A 23,362-nucleotide genomic window follows, 5' to 3' on the forward strand; every position below is an offset into this window, starting at 1 on the left:
CAGTAGATCAGTCAGCATACTTGACATCCACTCTTACTCCTGCTATGATACAGGCGGAGTTATGGCATGCTCGTTTAGGGCATGTAAACTTTGGCAGCTTGATGCTTTTACAGCATACTCAAATGCTTCGTGGCCCTTAGGCTCAGGGGAACCAAAACAGTGCCCACAACGGCCATGGTATCCTTTAACAATGGCCAGTAGACAGCCGGACAGTTTTCCACTTCAACCCACACCGGGCATTCGTGTTGAAGCAAACGCTAAAAATCTGCCATTGGGTGCCATGGCACAACATGGACCAAACGGCGATCAAAGAACAATGGCAGTTTAGTCAGCAGATCGGCACGATGCTGCTCGGATTTCAACAACATCTCATAAAAGCCTCGGGGCCCAACAAAAATCTCTTCAACACACTCCCCTTGTAGTAGACTTTGCAGCCACTGGCGAATATAGGAAAGCACTGGGATCCTACTAGTGAAGAAGAGTATAACAGCACGTTCATAAAACACTGAGAATGAGCGCAAAACATTTTTAGGATCCACAATGGCTTCCAGAACATCTTCAATTTTAGAGCCAGAAAAGGCTTCATGATTATGTTGAACATAATCACCAAGCAGAGTGTTGGCAAACTCCAACAAATGCTCCCAATCAACATCCTGAGAATCCACAGAATCAGAAGCAACCTGAGCATAAGAACGTTCCTGATGATCCATTGTATCTTCCGAAGTATGCTTGGTGCGTTTGCCCGCAGGTTGGAAGTCAAGACCAGGTGGCATCTCCTCTGTGCCACAAACCATATCCTCTGGTTCCTCTGTTTCAGAATCCGGACCGAGGGCTGCCACCGTTTGGTCAATAAAGGCCATGTCCGGACTAGCCATGTTGTATCACCACTTTAACAAGAGATCTAAAGCTATTTACAGGGCGCTCTCTCTCTCTGTGCAGGTCGTTGTACCTTAGGTCCTCTGCGCAAATCTATACTCTGCGGTACTGTTTGTACAGACTTTTACACAATCTGTCTCCTTCTGGGATTAGAGCAGGCCATCAAAGACAGATCCTCGGAGTCAGACACAGGGCAGGGTGCCACAGGAATGTCAGGATGCAGATCAGGTCGATGATGATACACAGGTGTGCTGAGACAGAGTGCGAGTAGGACAGAAAATGGACTTCTGGAAGGCAAGGGCAGGACTCGAAGTGTCGGGCAGGGTAGACGGAACCCTGCGCTAATCTGCGGCAGGAACTCAGGCGGCACGCAAAGCAGGCGAACAGTCGCACAGGTCAGGGGAAACGCGTCCGCAGGCAGGTAGGCATGTGCGCAGGTCTGCCATCGCTCTCTCTCTCTCTCTCTCTCTCTCTCAAGTGCATGCACACCCATGCCCACACACATACATGCAGTCATGTGGCAGGTAGCCTGACATTAAGGGTAGACCCTCCAAAACAATAAGGCACCTGAAATTTTCTGTGAAGTTCTTCCAAAAAGAACAGATAGTATGCAGAAAGGTTTGCAGCGTCTGTGTATAATTGCATAAGCTTGGCTGTTGGTCAAGCAGATGACTGTGTCTTGGGGAAGCAACTAGCATTAGGAATGCCAATCTCTCTGTTCTTTTAAAAATGGATTTTTCAGTTTCTTAAAGTTTCTTCTTCAGTTTGGCAATATTCTCGAGCTGGTAGCTGTTTGAACTTTTGTGCTACAATCTGCATCTTCCATTCCAATCACCTGGGATAAATTTTCATAAACATGATGGGTTTCTTTTTTCTCAATTCTGTGCAATGATCGTGATATAGAACATACAGGTGGCTGCATTTATTCAACATGGTGATGTTGGTAACTCTATCGAATGTTGCATCGATCTTAATATGTGGAAGATGGCCTTTGGCATTGCACAAAGTTACAATCATGAAGATACTGTGAAAGACAGATTTCATCTTTACACAAGTTACCTTGTTGATGCTAACAACCATAGCTTGGCAATCAAAGCTGCTGAGCATTCTGGGCAACACATTCAAGTAGCAATGCTGCTCAAAGATTTTGCTAAAAAGTTACCGGATAAGGTCAGGAAATAATTTGTTTGATAGCATCTGATAGTTATCATTTTTTTGCCTTAGGCGGTATATGTTTTAAGCACTTACGATATGGTATTACATCACAATTGTGTGTCTATGTATAATTGCTTTGACCTGCTGAGGTTTTGTCTCACAAGCATAATTTTCCCTACCACTTGGGTTGAGATATTAATATGGGCAATTCTTTAAAACGGTAACTGAATGGCCGTTTCACAAATTGCAGGTCAAGATAGAGTATGGAATTCTCTACTAAGCCCTTTTTTTTTCAAGAAAAGAAAATTCTATTGATAACACCTCGGCCAAAAAGGTAAAATACAAAGTACAAGAAACTCTGTAAAGAGTAACAAAGTAATCACAAATACAATGGTTGTGTGAACAACCAATCCGGCAGGCTGTAATGCCAAACCATATGAGGGGCAGTATGGAAGAAAGTGCCTTAGTCCCACATCCACAAGAAATCCTCTCTTCTATTCTTCATCCTCTCAAAGCTGCTCTGCATCCTCTTGCATGTGAGGCTTCACATGCAAAGAGGTGTCTATGAGGAGTCTAGCATGGCTATCTTGCTTAAGCAAATAGGACTAACTTCCATGAAAATCACCATACTGCAAGCAAGGCCTCTATCCATGACCGAAGCTACTTATCCCCGATGTCACTAATAGTCTATGCTATACCATGAAAGACTACAGTGAGGGCTCTCCTCCATACCTCCTGAGCCTTGCAGCAGCCCCATAGATACTGCCTCTTAAGTCTTCTTTGGCTCTCCATATCTAGCACAAGCAAATGGAAATTGTTGTAACCAAGCCAACTGCTAACTGGACCCTGGTGTGGATCTTATACAACCTCAACATGTCACCTCGGAGGATCCATAGGTGCATGGCCAAAAGATGTACATGGTGGAGATGCCTCTAAAATAGACAATGTGTGACTAGCTGAAGTTCTAGATGCTCCATGTGATACTTGAGAGCTCGACGGTGTGACAAATCTGGCAAGATCAACCACTGGCAGAGGTCCTGCTACTGGGACCTTATTGGCACACGACTTCTTGCAACCTTTCTAGAGATTTTGCCATCAGGAGATATGCCAGGGAGGCTGAGGGAGTGATTCACCTCATCCCATAAGGCAATGGAGACATATTGGAGATGTGGAGACAAATTATTTTTCTTGGACCTGCATATTCTTGTTAAAGCAATTCAGTCTCATATTATCTCTTCAAATGCCAAACATCATGCACCTTACTCTTCTAAGTTTTATTCGAAAGCACAATATTCTGGACAATATGTTTGCCTTCTAGGAATCCATACTTTTTGCATGCTCCAAGGGACAGGACCTTACTGTGATACTTCTCAACTGCACTTCAATGAGATACCTTGGTTGTCATGTGGGCATCAATATCACATCTGAGCAGAAGCTAGCACCCGTACCCTTAAGCCTCAAGCAGAGCTACTGTATTGGAACACAAACAGACTATCTCTAACATGGAGAGTGGTAGTTGCTAACTAGATTGTACTTACCACCGTGGTACATTCCTTCTTTTTGGACCTTCTCTAGGTCATGCATCAGCCAGATGAACAGCCTCTTTTAGGAATTTCATTTGGTCAGGTGGAGATGGAAGGACAGAGAGGGCTAACGTAGCCTGGGATTTTATCACTCAACCGTGATGTAGGTGTGGTTTGGGGATTATTGAACCGAACAGTCGAATCAAAGTGTTGTTGTTGAAGCTTATTGTGAGGGTCATTTTTCTAGGTGAGGATTCGTGGATGTAATTATTGCTACAGAGACTAGTGATTATTTTTCTTGCCGACGGAGGACCACAACAGCTGAGCTTTCATTGAAATTTTCAGCATGTCCAAGATACATGGCTTGGAAAATTTCGGGGTCAGGTTTGCTGTTGCTATTATCCAGGCTTGGAGATCAGCATCTGCAAGACTTCACCAGATTGCTCCAGCCACCATTAAACTGAAGAGGGTAGACTCGTTTCAACTAGCAAGTCAAGACAGAGAGAGGCCATGCCATTGGAGAGAGGGCATGCTTATCTGCGGGGAGTTCTCTTCCCACGTAGCTTCTACAGTGGAGAAGTGGTTTACCTTTCTTGAGCTACCGACTCATTAACAAAGATAAAGGCTTTTTAGTATCACAGGGGCCAGAGACGTGATGGACAGCATTTGGGGCACAGTGGAGAAGTGATAAATAAACCTCTCAAACATGGGTAAGGCTCTTTATTAGAGAAGGGCAATCTTTTACGGTGGGGGTTATTAACACTCCTATTAGACGACTCCAAAGAATGACAGTATTTGCTCGAAAGGTAGTTTAATTTTCCAAATCTTACAAAGATTAGATTTCCACCAGCTTGATGATTTGTTCAATTGCCAAAGATCATTACCAGGCTTAATAATCCATGGAAAAGTACATATTCCTATACCTACATGGATGACAAACCCTGTAATGAAAGTGTACAGATGCCTAACTATTACTTAATCATTTCTAATCACCCACACACACACCCCTTTTTTTTGTGTAAAGCCACTATTCATTATCATATTAAGTCAAAACTTTACAAACAAGACACACATACAGAGCCGTATTGACATTTACTAGGGACCAAAGTGACCCATGAAGTCAAAACAAGGACTACAAGTGATCGACGACATGTCTTGTCATGACTCATGGATAACACTACATCAATATATGCATCAATATATGTAAGAGCTTCTAGCTCTCCTGCCATCCACAGAGAGAGAGAGAGAGAGAGAGAGAGAGAGAGATTCGTGATCATTAAGTATCTACCTTTTTGTTCAACTTATTTAGGAGCATCCACAATCATTGAAGAAAATTTATGTGCTTATGGCTTTGACAATCGAGAAATGGAAGATATTGTCAAAAAAACAAGAGGTAAAGTTTCCAACTAATCTGTTTTCCTTTCCCTCCCGTAAAATGAATTGGTAGTAAGAGCTTTCAAACGACTCGCCATTGATTAGGAAGGAAAAATGTAAGTCAATAATCAAATAAGCACAGCAACCGTTGTGGAGGATGCATATCACGGTTCCAAATCGCATCGACTAAAGAGCTTCTCATCCAGTTTGCTACTACAGTTTCCTTGCGTGTTGCCTTGTTAGACACAATATTGCACAGGCATGGAGATGTTTTGTTCTACAACAAAATTTCTGCTATTAAAGGCTGCTTCTATTAGGCACGTATTCTGTATCAGATCATTCCCAAACACTCTCATATGAGCTTTCTGCTGCATCTCCATCCCGAGTCAGCAGCCAGGCAGTTTTCTCAAGCTTCCTCTCCAAATCAGACCTGCCCTTCTGTGTATTGCACACAAGCTTTTCCTGTTCTCACCCTCTAAAACCAGGCTGAAGCTCTTAATTTTTCAGTCAGTCCAGCCTGCAGAAAGGCGAAATGGAGTTGATTCTGCAGGAGATTTTCTGGTTCCAAGCAAAAGATTCTCATATAAAGGCACAAGTTGTCTTGGGGATCCAAACAGCAGATGGCATGACACAAGTTACAACCCATACAAGAAACGTGTTATAGAAACAAAGAGGATGGGCATGGGGGCCTGGGGCCTAAACTGGACAGCTTGCCTCTTTGGCGCCACCAGTCTTAAGGTTTTGCCAATCAGGTTGACAATCATGTCATATTTAAGGGTCAATAACTTCTGCAATCTGTAACACAAATGAAAGGCATTTATTAGACTTTCCTCTCCTGCACTCTAACATGGTTTTTGACCTCTCTTTACAATGGGTTTTTGGCCAAGTATTCACCCTCACAAGAAAGAACCAAATTCTATTAACACACCTCAGAGCAAAGCGTCTCATATCTGACTTACCAGATCATCTTACTCTTTTTTGCAAGTCAAGTCAATCAAACAAAAGATCTGTAAACGGGATTGTGAATCCAGAATCTATATGTTGGAATGTCAATGACTTGTATGGACTGTTTGAGGATTCTTTTATGGATAGCTTCATTTATCTTAAGCCTTCTCAAAGCCTTTCCACTTACCTGACCTACAACATAAAGACCTAGATGTGTGTATTTTGGCAAGCATGAACATGGAATTATGCAAATAATGGGCTCACAGTTTCTCTAAATGGGTTCATGTTTCCAGTACTAGAATAGTGTCAAGATCTATGTAGTATTGATTATCCTGCTGGCAAACAACAACATCTTATTGCTCCAAATTGAGAAACCATTCCCACTACTAACTTCATTTGCTCTTTCTTCATTGTTCACCAACTCATCTACGAAAAGACCATGGATGCAAATTTAAACCTCATCATACAAAGGCCTTGGCACTATGCAGAAGCTTATCATTTTCTATGCTTGGCACAACGCCACCTTTATGAAGAGAGATATGACTATGCTTATTATGTAAGTGTTCATTCTAAATAATATTGTTCATCTTCGTTGTGCTTATTATTCACTTAGATCTAGCATAACAAGTAACTTGTTCCATTTTTCCAGACATGTTTATGGCTTCAAAAGTTTGAGGACATTCTTGAGCAACAACAATTATACTCTATCATTACATTAGCAACATTTTATGTGAAGGTAATAATTTGGTCTTGATAAAAGTAAAATGAGAACTAATGATTCTATCTCACACCAATCAAAATATACAATTTTCTCATATACATATGATCAAACCTCACTATTCCATTTTGAAACCTAACAAATACATGTCCAATGGTACACATGAGAAGTATAATGTTGAAACTTAAGACTTGTAGATAAGAAAACTTTGATCTTTGAAATACCCTAAGTTAGCACAACAATTTTCGTGGATATGTGTGCTAATGTTGGTTAGATCAACTCAATCCTTGCAAAAGCAAGGATGATGTAAGGTGCTCTCTCATTAAATGACCCCTCCATTTTTCTCACATAGATGAACTTCTTGAATATTTGTTTTGCTAATAATGCATGGATGTGCATGGAGTCAAAGTTCTACAATGGAATACAAAGACTTCTTCATCATGCTAAACAATTTGTAAGAAAAAAGGCTTGTCATGAAAAAATATCAAATGACGGGTAGACACCAACTTTCTAAGTTTTAACTAATCAAAACACTTATTTAGGGGTTGGGCGTTCGGAGTTCTTTGCACATCGGAGAGGATGTGACCTATTGTTTACCTACTAAACAAGTATATCGTTGCCAACTTTTAGATGGGGAGTCTTTTCTGCCCACTTTGTAAAGTGACAGAGAAGGGTGCACTTTTTGCATTTGCAACCAATTAGAAAAACCATATATTTATTAGTCTTTACTTTTTTATCAAATGCATTCTTTTTGTGTGTAAAGGTATTGTGCCCAAATCTGCGCCCAAATTCAAAAAGTGCATGCCACACTCTAGGCAAGGATTGGACGCTTGTCACTTGTGTAACCAGCCTTAGCGAGAGGAGGCAATGTGTTTGAGTACATGATTTTCATGGAATTAAAGCATTTATTCCGATTAATCTCAATTAGCCCCCTTGCCATACGTGGTGGCTCTCTACAACATGCATGAATGTATGCAATAGGGGAAAAACTATGGGTGCCAGGAGATGAGCAAGAAGAGAAGTGACATCATGATGGGGTCAAGGAAATGGATTTCTCACAAGCTCTGAAAGACTCACAACTTGCAAGATATGACTAGATCAAGCTAAGCTCAATGAAGGACATCAGGTGGCCTAAAGCTCCATTCATCTTTCTTAAGCGAACCACTCAAAGCTATGTAGATTTTGTTAGTGCATGACTATTCTTTTACTTCCTTGGTAGACCTCCTATTGAGGAGGAATTGTATTGGTGATTTTGGGAATCTACCAAGCATGTGCCACCTTGGTTTAGTATTATTCTATTGGGAAGGGCTTTTATATTGCATTAGTCAAATAGATGGCTCATTTGCTCTAATGCTATTATTGCGTGCACACAAAAACATGGCAAAACTCAAGTTGAGATTGGATGAAGGTTCCTTGGAAATAGCCTTGAGTTTAAAGAAAGACTCCTCCCTCTTACTGTGTCTTATTCTACTAATCCCTATCTTTAGTGCTTGCTACAAGAGATTGAGGCTAAATGTAAGGAAGATAACTATATTCAAGCTGTCAAGATTCAGTGAAGAGGATATTGGGAATTACTAGGTCATGCTCTCAAAATCAAATAGAATGAATAAACTATTATTGACATTGAAGATGAAGTGAGCAAGCTACTTACTAGTGACTTTGACATCCTTCAAGTGCTCAAGAACCATATGGCTCAAATTGTTGGGACTGAACCACCATTGGTAGAGGCTCACCATTATAGACTGATGTTTTTCTTTGAAGACTCGGATTCTCGACTCTCTATCAAGCTTGCTATTGGGTTGCAGTGATGGCCTTTCTCAAGGAAGAAGGCCTTTATAGCTCCTAAGGCTATGAAACATGGGAAATCTCACAGGATTGACGGTCTTTTACCTATTCTCAACACTATGGGAAGCATATGGGAAGGATATGACCAAGATGGTCACTTGCTACAAAAAGATAGGTATGCTTCTACCTGAGTTCAACACTGGCTTAATCAAGCTTACGTCAAAGATAGTTGAAGGGAGGAAACCAAGTCATTGGTAGCCTCTTACCATGTTAAACTTTGCCTATAATTTTTTTACTCAACTGTGAGCACCTAAGTATTACATTTCTTCTTCACAAGTTTTGCAGCCTGGACAATATGGATTTGTCTATGGGCCAAAAATCCAAGCCCCATACTCAATCTAGCATTCTCTACTGATTTTGCATTAAGTACGAATGCCAAATTTATCCTCCTGAATATAGATTTTGATAAGGCCTCCAATCCGGTTAGGTGCTCCTTTATTCTTTCTACACTTGAAGCATTGGGATTTGCATCCATCTTCACGAATATAGTGCATGCTTTGGTTGTTAATGCTAATACATGTGTCTCAATAAATGGGTAGGTTTGTACTCTTTTTGAATTGAGATCTATAAGGCAAGGGTGTCCACTTTCCCCCTCTCCCTTTTTCCATAAGCACATATCCTTTATTGAGGAGGGTGGATAAGGAACTTCAAGATGGGGTTATTAGAGGTCTCTCCCTCCTAGAAGAACATGTTTTTTATGCTCAATTTTTTATTGACAACAATCCTAGGATTGTGCAGGCTGATTAGTTGTTGATAGAAGCCATTCGACACGAGTGTTTTGAGAATTTGCAGACCTTTCAGCTTTAGTCATGAGCAAGGGTAAATTAAAATTTCTATTCTTAAGCTAGAATGATTCTCCTCCAGTCCATGGTACAATTTGGATTCTAGGTCATCAAGAATGGCGAAGTTTTTTTGTATTTGGTCTATCCAATGGTGGGTGTTGGGATTTCTATGCACACATTTAGCTAGTTCTATGAGAAAGTCAAGATCAAGATTAATAGGTGAAGACATTTCTAACAACTCTAACTAGAAGGAAAATGCTGAGATAACTTGAGAAATGGCTGGGGGTGAGAGAGAATGGCCAGTCAATATGAGATTTGGGGCTAAATTTGTCTTTTATAAGGAGCAAGAGACACTTGAATTAGCAGAGGAGATTAGAGGATCTCAATTGTACTCCGCCCATTTGCAATATAAGATAAAGAAATATCACAAAGGGTGACAATTTTGGGCCAATATGGTGTCCAATGTCCGAGATTAAAGTGGTAAAGTGTACATTTTTAATTTATGTGAATTTTATGCTTGTTATAATTAGTGCTAAATTAGGTTATTTACCACCCTATCCGGGAAGAAAGACCGGTTGTCATGAGGACATGTATTTTTGAAACCTCATTTAATGTGGATTAATTTTTAATCACATGGTTAAGTAAATGTTGCACATGTGATGTGTAACTTGGATTAGAGTAAATTTAGGGTCCGAGACCCGACAAAATTACCAGATGTCAAAGGCAAATGTTACTATAAGTTATATTGCACGTGTACTTGGTGGTATCTGATACCATTTGTTGGCCTAGATCATTCGATTGACTATAACTGATAGTTGGTAACATTAGAGAAGTAGCATTTGATGGTATCTAATGCTAATCTGATGGTCAAAGATTACACAAAGACACTCAAGAATGAAAGTTGCCTAGCCAATTTAATTATTGACCAATGAGATTTTTTTAAATCATCGAAATAATTATTAGATTAATTTTTAATATTTAAATATTGAAAGTTAATATTTAATTATGAATAATATTGAAAAAAAACATTCTAAAAGGCTACCACTTGGCAAAACTTGCCCATGCAAGTGCAAAAGATGTTTTTAGGGACTGGTGGAGTCTATTCCAACCATTGTGATTGAGGAGGCTTTAGAGAGCAAGGAGAGGCTACTCGTGTGATTTGCAACCACCATGGATCAATCATGTAGCATGTGGCAACAATATGGAGCCCTCAAGGAGTAGGTGATAGCAGCCCAAGGTCCTTTTGGTATAGATGACAACAGACAAGAGGGGGCATCAGTCTTTCTGGTAGTCTTTAGGCTATAGGTGACAGCATACATGGTTGTTTGAACATGGCAATAGGAGCTTTTCAGTGTTTCTCACAATGAAACTTAGAAATTTCTCTCTTCACAGCATTCTCCCTCATTCCCTAGTAGCTATCTCTCAAGTTATCTCAGCATTTTTCAACAGTTTGAGCCATCAAAGAAAGAGGTTTCAATTAATCTCTACTATAAACTCTAATTTATAACAAAAATCAAGATTTTGATCATTGCCTCGAGAAGCATACCTGAAATTGGAAGCTCCCATACTGGGTTCAATAAGGTTGCAGCTGCTTTCAGTCAAATTCAAGTGGAGAGACCAACAAATCAATGAATTCGGGGCATTTCCATCTCCACCAAAGTGGGTGAAGGCCAATTCACTGCTCAAACCAAGGAGCAAATGATATTGAAGACTAGCTGGTATTTTTGGGTAGCAAGGGTGATTGGAATACTGAAAGGGATCCTGAGAATCCCATTATATATAAACTTCTTCTTTGATTAAGTTAAATAATTACCGAAAGGGGCACCAATTTTAGAGCCATTAGTATCCATTGTCCAAGATTGTGAGTTAATTTTATTTCTCAATTTTGTAATAATTTTTGGTGTTGTAACTAAGTTGTAATTAGGAAATTACCACCCATCCACGAAAGAAAGACTGGTTTCATGGTTCCATCTTGCTTAGATACCATCCATCAAATCCTTTGAGTTGGTGGGCTAGTGGCACTTGATTGTAGCTTGAGAATATTGCATTAGTGTTGAAATTGCTCTCATCAATGAATTACATCAAGCGTATCTTCATATGGTGATATGGGATCAAGTGGAGAGGATGCATCACTTCTTGATCAGTCATGTGGTGAAGGTGGAAATGCAATGATGTGTGTGGTTCTCAACATATACAACAAGCTAAAAATGTGGGAAATTATCCAAATGTTGGCACTTCAATGCATAAAGAGATTGATGATTAGCAAAGGGTTGAAGAATTTGATGATAGTTTCAAGGACCAAATGTGCATAGAAGCAAATCCTTTTGTTGAATTGGCAAAGGATACCCAATTTTCTCAATTCGTGAATGCCCCAAGGAAGGACAACAAATGCAAAAAAAAGAAGACACCTTATGGCTTCAAGACATCCACAAGAACCAACGAAAATGCCTAAGCCTTCTTTGGAAGAGTTCAAAATGCTTGATGAGCACAAATAGTTGGTAGCCTAGGGCAACAAGTGCAAATGCATGGGCAACTTGGTAGTGCCAATCCATGGGAACATAGGCAGCGAGGTAATTATGCATATTCAAGCATGGGACAACAAGGATACTTTGGTGGTAGTACCATTTTTCATACTATGGTTGGACAAGCACCGCATACAAGAATGTATGGCTAAAATCTCTATGGTATGCAGCAAACCAATGCATGGCTCACAACACCCAATGTATTCGGGTAATGTAAGTGGAATTCCTAATTTCATGTATGGTAGCATAGGCATGATGCCCTAGGGTACAAAGCAACAAGCCATATGGATATATATCTACACCCCTAGGGACTATTGGAGCATAATGATTTAGTGCTGGTCATGTAGGAGCATCTAATAGTGCTTGCTATCATGTAAATACAAAAAATGCACCCTTTTTGTAGCAGCCTATTTATGATAATTTGACTCCCATAGGTTCGCTGAAGGACTATGATGAAGGTGGCAAAAGTGTTAAGTTTGAGCCCTTAGTGGTGCACAAGATAGGTTGAAAGCACTTGTTTTTATTCAACAGTTTCATGTAGCCTACTCTAGAGGAAACTTCACATAGGCATCTAAGATACGAAAGGCAACAACATTTTTGAAGGGAAATGCATTGCAATGGTGGCTACACTTCTTATTCAAGGGAAGTCACCTACCACTTGGGTCCAATTCAAGTAAATTTTTGCTTCAAATTGGTTGACAAGTATCTTTGAAGTAGACATTATGACAACTTAGAATCAGTTGAATTCCAAATATATATCTCAAAGCATCTAGGTATATTAGGATCTTATCAAAGGTACTAAAGAAGCCATATGTAACCCAATACAAGTTGCCGTCTTAGTAACTAGCAAGTCTCCTTCAAATTTAAATCAATGTGATAGAATGTATATTCTCCAAAAGAGTGCCCAAATGTGAGCTAATGACCTTGGGAGCAATCCCAATTGATGCCCAAATTGTTGTAGGTGAAATGCATGGATTATAAAAAATAACACAAAGTGTCTATTGTTGTCGTAAAGGGCTATTACTTATATAGGCCACAATGGAGCCTCAAGAGTTCCTAGAACAAGCTCTAACAAGCTTGGAACAAGTGTAGACTCGATGCATATCTTGGAAGAATGAAGGGTGGACAACTATGAATCGCAAAGTACCCCTCCATGAGTAGGTGGAGAAGTATACTTGTGGTTTGCGAAACGGTATTCGAGATTTTTGCACGAAGTCCACTATTTCTAGCATATCTTGGCTTATAGAAAATGTTACTATAGACGACACATTGTTGCGTGGAAAGGATGTAGGATTCCAAGATAGTGATGCCAAGCCATATGTCACTGAGACCATGGCTAAGAAAAAAGGCCAAGCCACATGTTGATTGACATAGGCGTGCTTTGCACTTTGCAGAGGGCGATTATGTATTTCTATGTTTTGAAAAGACACAGTTGAAAAAGATGAAAGGCAAAGAGTGATTGTACCCAAAGTTGTCTATGAGATACCATTTCAAATGTTGGAGAGGATCACTGATGCATGCTATAGGATGAAATTGCTTCCACACTAGCAGATACACAATGCCTTTCATGTGACCTTGCTTAGGCCTTTTCATGGTGATGTGCCAAAGGATGTATCTGCTAAAATCCATCTTGAGGTTGAAGAGCTCGATAAAATATTGGTACCAAAGCATAGTTTGACACACAAATAGTGGAAGATCAGGGTTATGATTTTCAGAAGGTACTTGGTGAAGTTTCACAATTATTCACCAATGGATGCCAAATGGATGGAGGAGGATGACTTGGCAGATCATCCTCAATTATTGCAGCTTTACCTTGATCCTTTCCAATTAGAGGCGACTTTAGTTTGGACTCAATCAGGTTAAACAGAGCAAGGGTTCAAAGTATTACTAATGCTCATGAGGGAGCTAGCACCTTTGATCCTCAATTATGGATAGCTCTAGATATAGTGGATCTCGAATTTATTTAGTATACATTCATGGTATTGTAGCTGACATTATATTTACCAAGAGATCACTATTGAGTCTACTAGTCATTATGTTTGGTATCCAAATGGATATGGTTTTCACTACAGCTCTAAAATTGTACATTTGCATTGATTATGATCATCGAGAACTGTTTAACTAATGTTGGTTTTCAATGTATGATCATTAATATTCAGTGGTATTCAACTGGTTTTGTGGACAACAATATATGTTATGATTCCATTGATGTTTCAATCATGGTTTATGCTATGCTATGGTTTGGTTTTCCCAGATGATTTAAGCTCATGAGAAATAGACATACCACATGATAATATAGCAATGTTTTTGAGATTCTTTGTGAGTCTTATGTTATGCTATGTTGGTTGGTAATTTTCAACATATGTTGGGCATATGGAATGGTTGAGCAATAATGTGCAATGCTATGTTAACTATGATGACTTATGGAAATTCTAATCCACTATTTTGTTTTTTATGCATCTAGCATTGCAATTGCGAACGATTGCAAGGATTTTAAGGGGCAGGGATGTCATGAGGACATGTATTTTTGAAACCTCACTTAACATGTAAATTAATTTTTAATCACATGGTTAAGTAAATATTGTACATGTGAGATGTAACTTGGGCTAGAGTAAATTTGTGAGCCTGAGACCCGAGGAAATCATGGGATGTCAAAGCCAAAGTTGCTACAAGTTATGTTGCACAAGTACTTGGTATCTAGTGCCAATTGTTGGCCTAGATAATTCATTTGGCCATAATTGTGAGTTTGTGACACTAGAGAAGTGGTAGGGCTGGTGGAGTCTATTCCAGCCATGTGAGAGAGAAGGAGGCCATTAGAGAGCAAGGAGAGGCTACTCATGTGATTTGTAGTCACCATTATGGATTAGTCCTACAACATGTAACAATAGTTTGGAGCCCTCTGGGAGTAGGTGACAGCAGCCCAAGGTCCTTGCGGTGTAGATGACAGCACGCAAGAGGGGGGTAACAGTCTTTCTGGTGGTCCTAAGCTGTAGATGGCAGCATCCATGGCCGTTTGAGCAGGGCCATTGCATTTTTTCAGTGTTTCTCTCTATGAAACTCTAGAATTTTCCTCTCCACAGTATTCTCTCTTATGTCCCAGCCGTCTCTCAAGTTATCTCAACATCTTTCAATAGTTTGAGCCATCAGAGGAAGAGATTTTAGACAATCTCTACTATAAACCCTAATTCATAGCAAAAATTAAGATTTTGATAGCCACCTTCGGAAGCAGTCCAAAAATTGGAAGCCTCCAAGTCTTGGATTCTACAAGCTAAATATGCGTTCAAACAAATTCAAGTGGAGGGACTAGCAAATCAATGAATTTGGGGCATTTTTCATCTCCATCAAAGCAAGTGAAGACCAACTGTTGAATCAAGGGGCAAATCAGTTTGTGAAGACTTGCTCTTCATTTTGGACAACAAGGGTAGTTGGAATACTGAAAGGAATTGGAAGAATCCCATCATACATCAACTTCCTCTTCAATAAAGTTAAAGAAATATCAAAAGAAGCACCAGTTTTGGGGCTAACAGGGTGTCCATTGTCCAAGATTGTGATTTAATTTGCATTTCTCGATTTTGTAATAAAAGTTGTTGTTGTAACTAAGTTGTAATCAGGAAATTACAAATCATCCATGGAAGGAAGTCTTGTTTCAAGAAGAATGTTAATCTTGAAAAGTATCTTGGTGGCATCCACTACTTATGTTGGAACAATCCTACACTTTAGCAAGTGTCAATGATTTTGAGAAAGTAGGACAATTGGCCTACTAGTGTTCTCATGAGTGGTAGAGCCACTTTGTGCTTTCTTGGTAATAGTAGGGGGGGGGGGGGGGGGGGGGGGGGCTAGAATTAGATGCAAGATTTCTGTGATAAGGCTTTGGGATTTAGCATTAAGGATTTCTCCATATGGTTGAAACATGGAAGAGGAGGTTTCCTCTTAACTTAAGACATGGAAGGAAATGTTGAAAGGGGTCCAAGAGTCCAGTAAGTAGACTCCACTCAACTTCATGTTGTGACCAGTCGTGACTCGCAAGCTTCTTACCAAATATGAGTTAATGGGGAAAATTCCCATGTCTCCCATGTGTCCATTGTGTGGCAAGAAAGAGGGTTCTGTCTACCACTACTTTTGAGAGTGCTCTAAAGTATAGCTAGTCTAGAGCATAGATAAGAAATGGCTTAAGCATGCAAAACTGAATAACTCTCTGAATGCTAAGGTGGTGCTTTTTTATGATTGTGGGCCCTTCAATGAGGAGATTATCAACCCAATTCATGTCTTGTGAGGATGATTCTAAAATTTGTTTAGCAACACATAATCACTGCCATCTTTCAAAAGAAAAGGACTTGTGACCCTATACAAACCAAACTGAAAAATGATGCCCTAGTTTTTCTTTAGAAGACGAGAGCTCATGCCCATGTCTCCAAAGTGATCTATAAGAAGCATGTTAAAGCTTTGTATTGTGCACATTTATACTTACTTTAATACAATATGATTGCATTTTTTTTCTAAAGGAAAAAGGCATGCCATTACTGAAAATTGATATCTTGAACCATGTATCACAACAATTGCCTAGTTGAGGCTTTGGATATGGCACACAATATAGGCCCCTTTGGAGGGTCAAAACAAAGAAAGACTATTCAATAGATCACAACATTCATGAATATTAGACTTCATTTTACATTTTCCCATTTTTTGTTCACTTGCCACTACATAAATCACATTTAAGTGAATGAGGGCTTCAAGTGAGTTTATATGAGTCTTCTATCAACAAGGTTGGTTGTCACGTTTAAAGTCTATGTTCAATTATCTAATTATGTGAAATTTGCATATTAGTGTAATTTCTCATGTTTAGTTCAAAATATATAAAGGTCTTGATTCACTTTTCTATGATTACTCATGATTTATACATAATGACTTATTAGATACAAAGGCTAATATTAAGTTACTTATAAGTTCATCATTTTTGGTTGAGCCAGAGATTTAAAGAATGTAAAAAAGCCTTCACAAGATTGGAACAACTTAGTAAGGACACAATGACAAATATATCAAAGCTAGCAAAAGCAATGTTTTCTCAACACAAGCTTTTCGAGTCTGTAAAGAAATTCGATTACTTGTGTAGAGAGTGTCGAGCACCTATTGAAGTAAATCTCCATTTCTCTCTCTCTCATGATATATTTCCAATTGTGCATGTTACACATATAGATAGGTGTTTGTGTGTGCACACATATGTCCACATCTTAGAGCATATGTACATCTGCATATACATACATGTACAACACATATATACATCTACTAGATAAGTTGTACATTTGTGTATATACATTGCAAAGCCCATTATTATATCTAGATCATTGCTTATTCTTCTTTTGTCATGTTTGTTATACATAGAAGTATTTACTTAAAAGACAATATGTGCATTAATGCTTGCATGTATGCATATTGTGTGCATCACATCAAGTATGTGAATGTATATATGTGTAAATACCTTGATGTTCTTTAAGCTTAAGCATGTCTTAATGATCGTATTTTTATGTACTTACATTAAGATGATCATTTAAATAAGACTAGTGTGTATACATATACTTGGTTTATCTCAAGAATATTTGAAGCACATCTTTATGATTGTATTTCTATGTAGTCAAAGCAAATATTTCTTATGCATTCTATATATTTTGACATGTATAATTCTATCCCTTGCTATTCAAAATATTAACATAATTTGATGTGCTTTGAGCAGATAAAAGATCAAAGGTGTTCATCTTGCGATTTACAATACTATATATGCATTGGAGATGGCCAATTAATTATAGATGATCAATTTGTGATATGTACCTCATGTAAACATTATTTAAAGTGTGCTCTTGCCAATGCCCATGAATTTTGTCCTCTATGCCATTCCTCTTTGGACACCATCAAAGCTTCAAGATTGTCAAACAAATCCCCAAAGAGGAAAAATGTAAAGTAGAATCTCTCTCTCTCTCTCTCTCTCTCATGCATGTGTCTTGTTAAGCTATATAAGTCCTCAAATGCATGAAGTATACATGATCATTTAGAATGATAATAAAATTAATTATTGAATATTAAATTTATTTAAATAGATAATCATTTGCAACAATTGCAATAAAGGTTTTGCACTAAAAAAGGGTGGATTCATTGTTGATCATATAAAAAATCCACTATACAAAACATATTTAAATAACTAATCATTAATATCCAATCAATTACATGACATAATTAATAATATTTGAAATCAATTAATAATATACCTATCATCTTAATACAAATAATATATGAAAGATAAGTATACATAATAACTATTAGTTAAAATAATGATATATTAATTAATATTATATATTATAGGTATATATTAATGTATATATATAACACAATGCATACATACATACATACATACATACATATATATATATATATATATGCATTATATAAATTTTATTATTAATTAATTAATTTTTAATAGTTATTTAAATAAATTAATATTATAATTATATCACACATATATCATCATTATTATTTATTATATATTGTAAATATACTTATATATAATTATACATATATGTATTGATTAAAGGTTATGTATACTTTACATAATAGTAGCTAATAGTTATTAATGATTAATACATAATCATTGTGTGTGTGTGTGATACACATGCATGCACACAAATACATTTTTTTCTTTTTACCTATTCTTATTTTTTCTATGCTTTGTATGTGTGTGCACGCTTGCACGCGCTTAATATGTGTGTGTCTATTTGTGTGGTCTCATAACTATGTGTCCTCTCTCTCCTCATTATTTTATTTTCTCTTCTTTCTTTTTATTCCTACTATATCTCATATTTCTTCACCTCATACATGTACATGTGTACACATGTATATATGTGCATGTGCATGTTTGTATGCATTGCACATATATATAGCTGTATATACTTGTGTGTGGATGTGTGTGTTTACATATGTGCATGTGTGCATATTTGTAAGTACATGTTTTATAAGTCTCTCTCTCTCTCTCTCTCTCTCTCTCTTATACACACACACACACACCTCCACACACGCAAGTGCACATACACACACTTATGTATAAGCATGTTTGCATATATGCATATATGTGCATGTGCATGTATACAAATATGTGTGTGTGTGTGTGTGTGTTTGCACATGTGTATATATGAGTCTATGTGTATATATGCATATATTATTCATGTTTTTTATAGTCTATGTGCATTTGTGTGTGGTTTTAGAGTATATATACATTACATAAACATGTTCAACCATTAAAATGATTAACCCATTCCATAATGTGCATGTGCATTTTTTTAATAGCAAATGTGCATTTGTGAATGTTTTTAGAATATGTACACATTGTATGTACATGTTCAATCATTGAAATATCATATCATTTGTATGACTAATTAAAAGGAAATTTCAAGAGAGAGAGAGAGAGAGAGAGAGAGAGAGAGAGAGAGAGAGAGAGAGAGAGAGAGAGAGAGAGAGAGAGAGAGAGAGAGAGAGAGAGAGAGAGAGAAAGCCATATGCAATTTTTCAAAGACTCACCTTTCCCTTTTCCGTGATCATATCCTATATTATTTAATTCCAAAAAAGAAAGATAAAGAGAGAGTAACTTATGTTTCATTGGATGGAGGAGAAGATAGAAAATAAATATAACCCCCACTCACCCTTCAAGAAAAATCTATATTTATTTCTTGAATATCAAACTCCTCCTTGTGCCACATATGCTTGGGAGCCTTCTAATTGGTTCAGGATCCCAAAGGCAAAGCTCTCAATAATATATAGAATAGATTAGAATATATATAATAGCGTGTGTGTATACATTATATTGATATATTATATTATATTATATTATACACACACATATATATGCTGTGTGATATATTATATATGATATACTACAAGATAATAATAACAACAACAACAATTTTTTCGTGGTAGGTGTGATTAAACATGTATCAACCCCCTTGAAAGCTTCATGGGGGCCACATCTTACACTCTTAAAAGTTTTCTAGGGCTTGCCATGTGCTACACTTCTAGAGCCCACATCTTCTTGCTTTCAAGGCCACATGCTCACTTGCCGTCTCCTCACACTCTTTTTGCAATCCGTTCATGCACACAACCATCGAGCCCCATACTCTATGGTTTTTCACCCTCACCCCACCTCAAACTTTGTAGAGGGAGGGGTCACCACCTAAGAAAACTACCATTGGATATCATTAGAGTCCAGACGCTTACATACTATCCATCGGTGCCCCACTTGCAGTCCACATGCACCTATAGCCATTGAGCCCCATGCCATGTGGTTTTTCAGCCTCACCCGTTTCAATCTTTGTAGGGAGGGATTGCCATCCCTTCAACCATTTAAAAGTGGAGGTATTTGTGATATTGCAATGTTTTAGTTCTTATATGTATTAATAATTGATATGGGACAATGAATCTATCCTAACCATAACATGTATACCTTTTAATGCATTCATCTTTTCATATGGTTAAGATATATAGAATTGTATTATGCACTAATTTATTTATGCTACTTTAGTATCACTATATGTAGGGATGTTGGGATATTACTTATATATTCATATACAACTAAATGCGTAAGTTAAATTTATGTGATGAATTTAAATTATATTCTTGATTTAGTTTTAGATACATCCTATAATCATATTGAAAAAATATTTAAATATATTGGTACATATATAGAGGAGCATGTTTATAGATGTGTGAAGCTATGTTCTTGAATACATAAATACTTATCTGTACCATGAAAACCTTGGGGTCTCTCACAATTGGTTTTTTGTGACTCAACAACCCACAAACCCTCTTCCCGTATAAGTCATGCATTAGGATACAAAGTACTACAAATATTGATGTTTCAAACTTTAGTGTGAATCACCAAGAGAATACTAGTGCCAAGCACTAGGAGAATATTGGCAAAAAGCATTGGGAGATAGTAGGCACGTAGCATTTAGTGTTTTATTAAGGTGCAATAATTTTTGCAATTCGCAACACAAATGGAAGGCACTTATTAGACTTTCCTCTCTCCACTCTAACATGTTAGATTTTGCTAATACCCTCTCTTTATGATGGGTTATTGGCCAAGTATTCAGCCTCAAAAGAAAGAACCAACTTATACTCATTTTAAAGACAAAAGTAAAAATTCTATTAACACACCTTAGAACAAAGTGTCACATATTTGACTTACTAGATCATTTTACTCTTTTTTGCAACCAAAGGTAATCAAACACAAAAGATCTGTGAACATGATTGTGAATCTAGAATCTATCCATTGGAATATCAATTACTTGTATGCATGGTATGGATTGTTTGAGGATTCTTTTATGGATAGCTTCATTTATCTTAAGGCTTCTTTGGGTTTTTCATGGCTAGAACAAGAATCATTATTTGATAGAACCACCATACGCATGTATTTGGACAAGCATAAACATGGAATTATGCAAAAATTGAGCACAAACTTTCTTTAGATGGGCACACATTTCCAATCCTTGAATGGTATTAAAAAATATGTAGTGTTGATTATCTTGGTGACAAATAATACCATCTTATTACTCCAAATTGAGAAACCATTCTTGGTGTTAACTTCATTTCCTCTTTTTTTATTATTGACGAGCCAATCCAAGAATAGACCATGGATGCAAATTTAAACCTCATCATACAAAGGCCTTGGTACTATGTAGAAGCTTATCATTTTCTATGCTTGGCACAACACAAGCTTTATGAGAAGAGAGATATGATTATGCTTATTATGTAGTTCATTCTAAAGAATATTGTTCATGTTCATTGTGCCTATTATTCACTTAAATCTAGCATAACAAGTAATTGGTTACATTTTTCTAGATATGTTTATGGCTTCAAAAGTTTTAGAACAATCTTGCACGATAAGAGTTATATTCTGTAATTGAATTAGCAACATTTTATATGAAGGTAATAATCATGTCTTAGTAAAAGCAAAATGAGAACTAATGATCCTAGTTTACACCAATCAAAATATACAATTTTCTCGTGTACATATGTTCAAACCTCACTCTCCCATTTTGAAAGCTAACAAGTACATGTCCAATGGTACACATGAGAAGTATAATGTTGAAACTTAAGACTCATACATAAAATAACCTAACTTAGCACAACTATTTTCATGGGTATGTGGAGCCAACAAGGAAACTACTACAAGAAAATATATCTTATCACATCAACAAGCATGTTCTTCATACTTTAATCAGCCCCAAGAAGAAAAAGAAAACCAATCTTCACAAATCTTCATGCAACATCATATAGCAAGTCTCCGATGGATTTATCACAACAAATCTTCAACGTATTCTTCATATTCTTTATAGAAACCATCAAAGAACCAACATTTTATATGGGACTCTTTTACAAGACAATGATACAAAAGAATGATCAACTTTGAATGGAATTCATTGCATAGTATTCATCTTTCATCAACTTCATAGACTTTCTCTCAATCTCTCTCATAGGTACAAGGTTTCTCATAGAAAATTGGCTCTCTCTCATTATCTCTCTCACATATGCCCTATCTCAATAGTACATTGGAATAACTAAGAATAAATCTCAATAATCCTTTCTCTTGGTCATGGATACCCCTTTCGAGAGATATGCCTGATATGAAGAGTCACCACACACAAAGCCACTACAGTGTCCCTTCGAAGCTCACTACTGTCACTATCACTTCAGTCTTCAATTCAAGTCTTATTTAGCTACTTCTTTGAGCTATTTTCAAGCTTGTATTCTTCCTCTTCCAAGATTATAAAATATTCTCAAAGCTAAACATCCATCCATTAGAATACTTATAAAAGCAAACAAAGGCTTATAAAGGCAAATAAAGGCTTATTAGAATACTTATAGAAGCAAACAAGTGAATTCAGCCCTCAACATATCCCCACATTTAATTAGGAAGCATCCTCATGACCTTGAAACAAGGAAGAATACTAAGCCCAAAAAACTAGCTCAACATTGATATCTCTCACTTAATCAAGAAGCATCTTTGTTGTGACCTTGGAACAAGAAAGAATACTAAGCCCAAAAACTAGCTCAACACTGCTAACTCAAACTTCGATCAATCAGTATCCACAAACCAACCTCAACCCCATCAGTCTCCAAAATAATCTCGATCTATTAAAATATTGAGAGAAGAAAAATACCTTGAAGCATGAACCGATTCTTAGCTTATAACCAAACAAATTAGTAAAGGATGTAAGAGGTTCTTTCATTCCTTTGCAAGTCTTCAAAACTTTAGCCATATCTAGAATTCAACATCTTCAAATCTTTTTTTCTTTCTTGAATCATATCTCTGGATGAATACAAATCAAACACACCCACACACTAACACATAACATAGAGAAATTTGACAGAATGAAAAGAGATGCCATTAAAGCTCAATCACCAATTATATCCATAAAGAAACCATCAATGAAGATGTTCTCTTTTAAAGGCCTAATGATTTTGGAATCTATTCATGGAAACAGATTCATCTACAAATATCTTGGGAGGATTTTGAAAGAATTGCAAATAGCACATCCCCTTCACAGAGATAAGATATCTACTCAAAAGACAAAAGCATGGAAA

At 37.3% G+C, this 23,362-nt stretch overlaps 1 protein-coding gene across 1 annotated transcript in view; it reads left to right on the plus strand.

Annotated features, from left to right (window-relative positions):
- The window catches only part of LOC148008865 (uncharacterized), a 217,171-nt gene extending 199,475 nt beyond the window's left edge, over positions 1 to 17,696 (plus strand). Inside the window, exons 17-22 of the mRNA XM_087673975.1 lie at positions 1,789 to 2,046; positions 4,864 to 4,947; positions 6,310 to 6,429; positions 6,523 to 6,609; positions 16,708 to 16,872; positions 17,469 to 17,696. Coding sequence (XP_087530101.1) covers positions 1,789 to 2,046; positions 4,864 to 4,947; positions 6,310 to 6,429; positions 6,523 to 6,609; positions 16,708 to 16,872; positions 17,469 to 17,696 — 942 coding nt within the window. The remainder of the gene's footprint in view (positions 1 to 1,788; positions 2,047 to 4,863; positions 4,948 to 6,309; positions 6,430 to 6,522; positions 6,610 to 16,707; positions 16,873 to 17,468) is intronic.
- The last annotated feature ends 5,666 nt before the right edge of the window (positions 17,697 to 23,362 follow it).

Source organism: Lygodium microphyllum, unplaced genomic scaffold (genome assembly GCF_053477565.2).
Source record: "Lygodium microphyllum isolate KBCC unplaced genomic scaffold, Lygodium_microphyllum_v1.1.10 scaffold_57, whole genome shotgun sequence".
In the NCBI taxonomy this organism is placed as follows: Eukaryota; Viridiplantae; Streptophyta; class Polypodiopsida; order Schizaeales; family Lygodiaceae; genus Lygodium; species Lygodium microphyllum.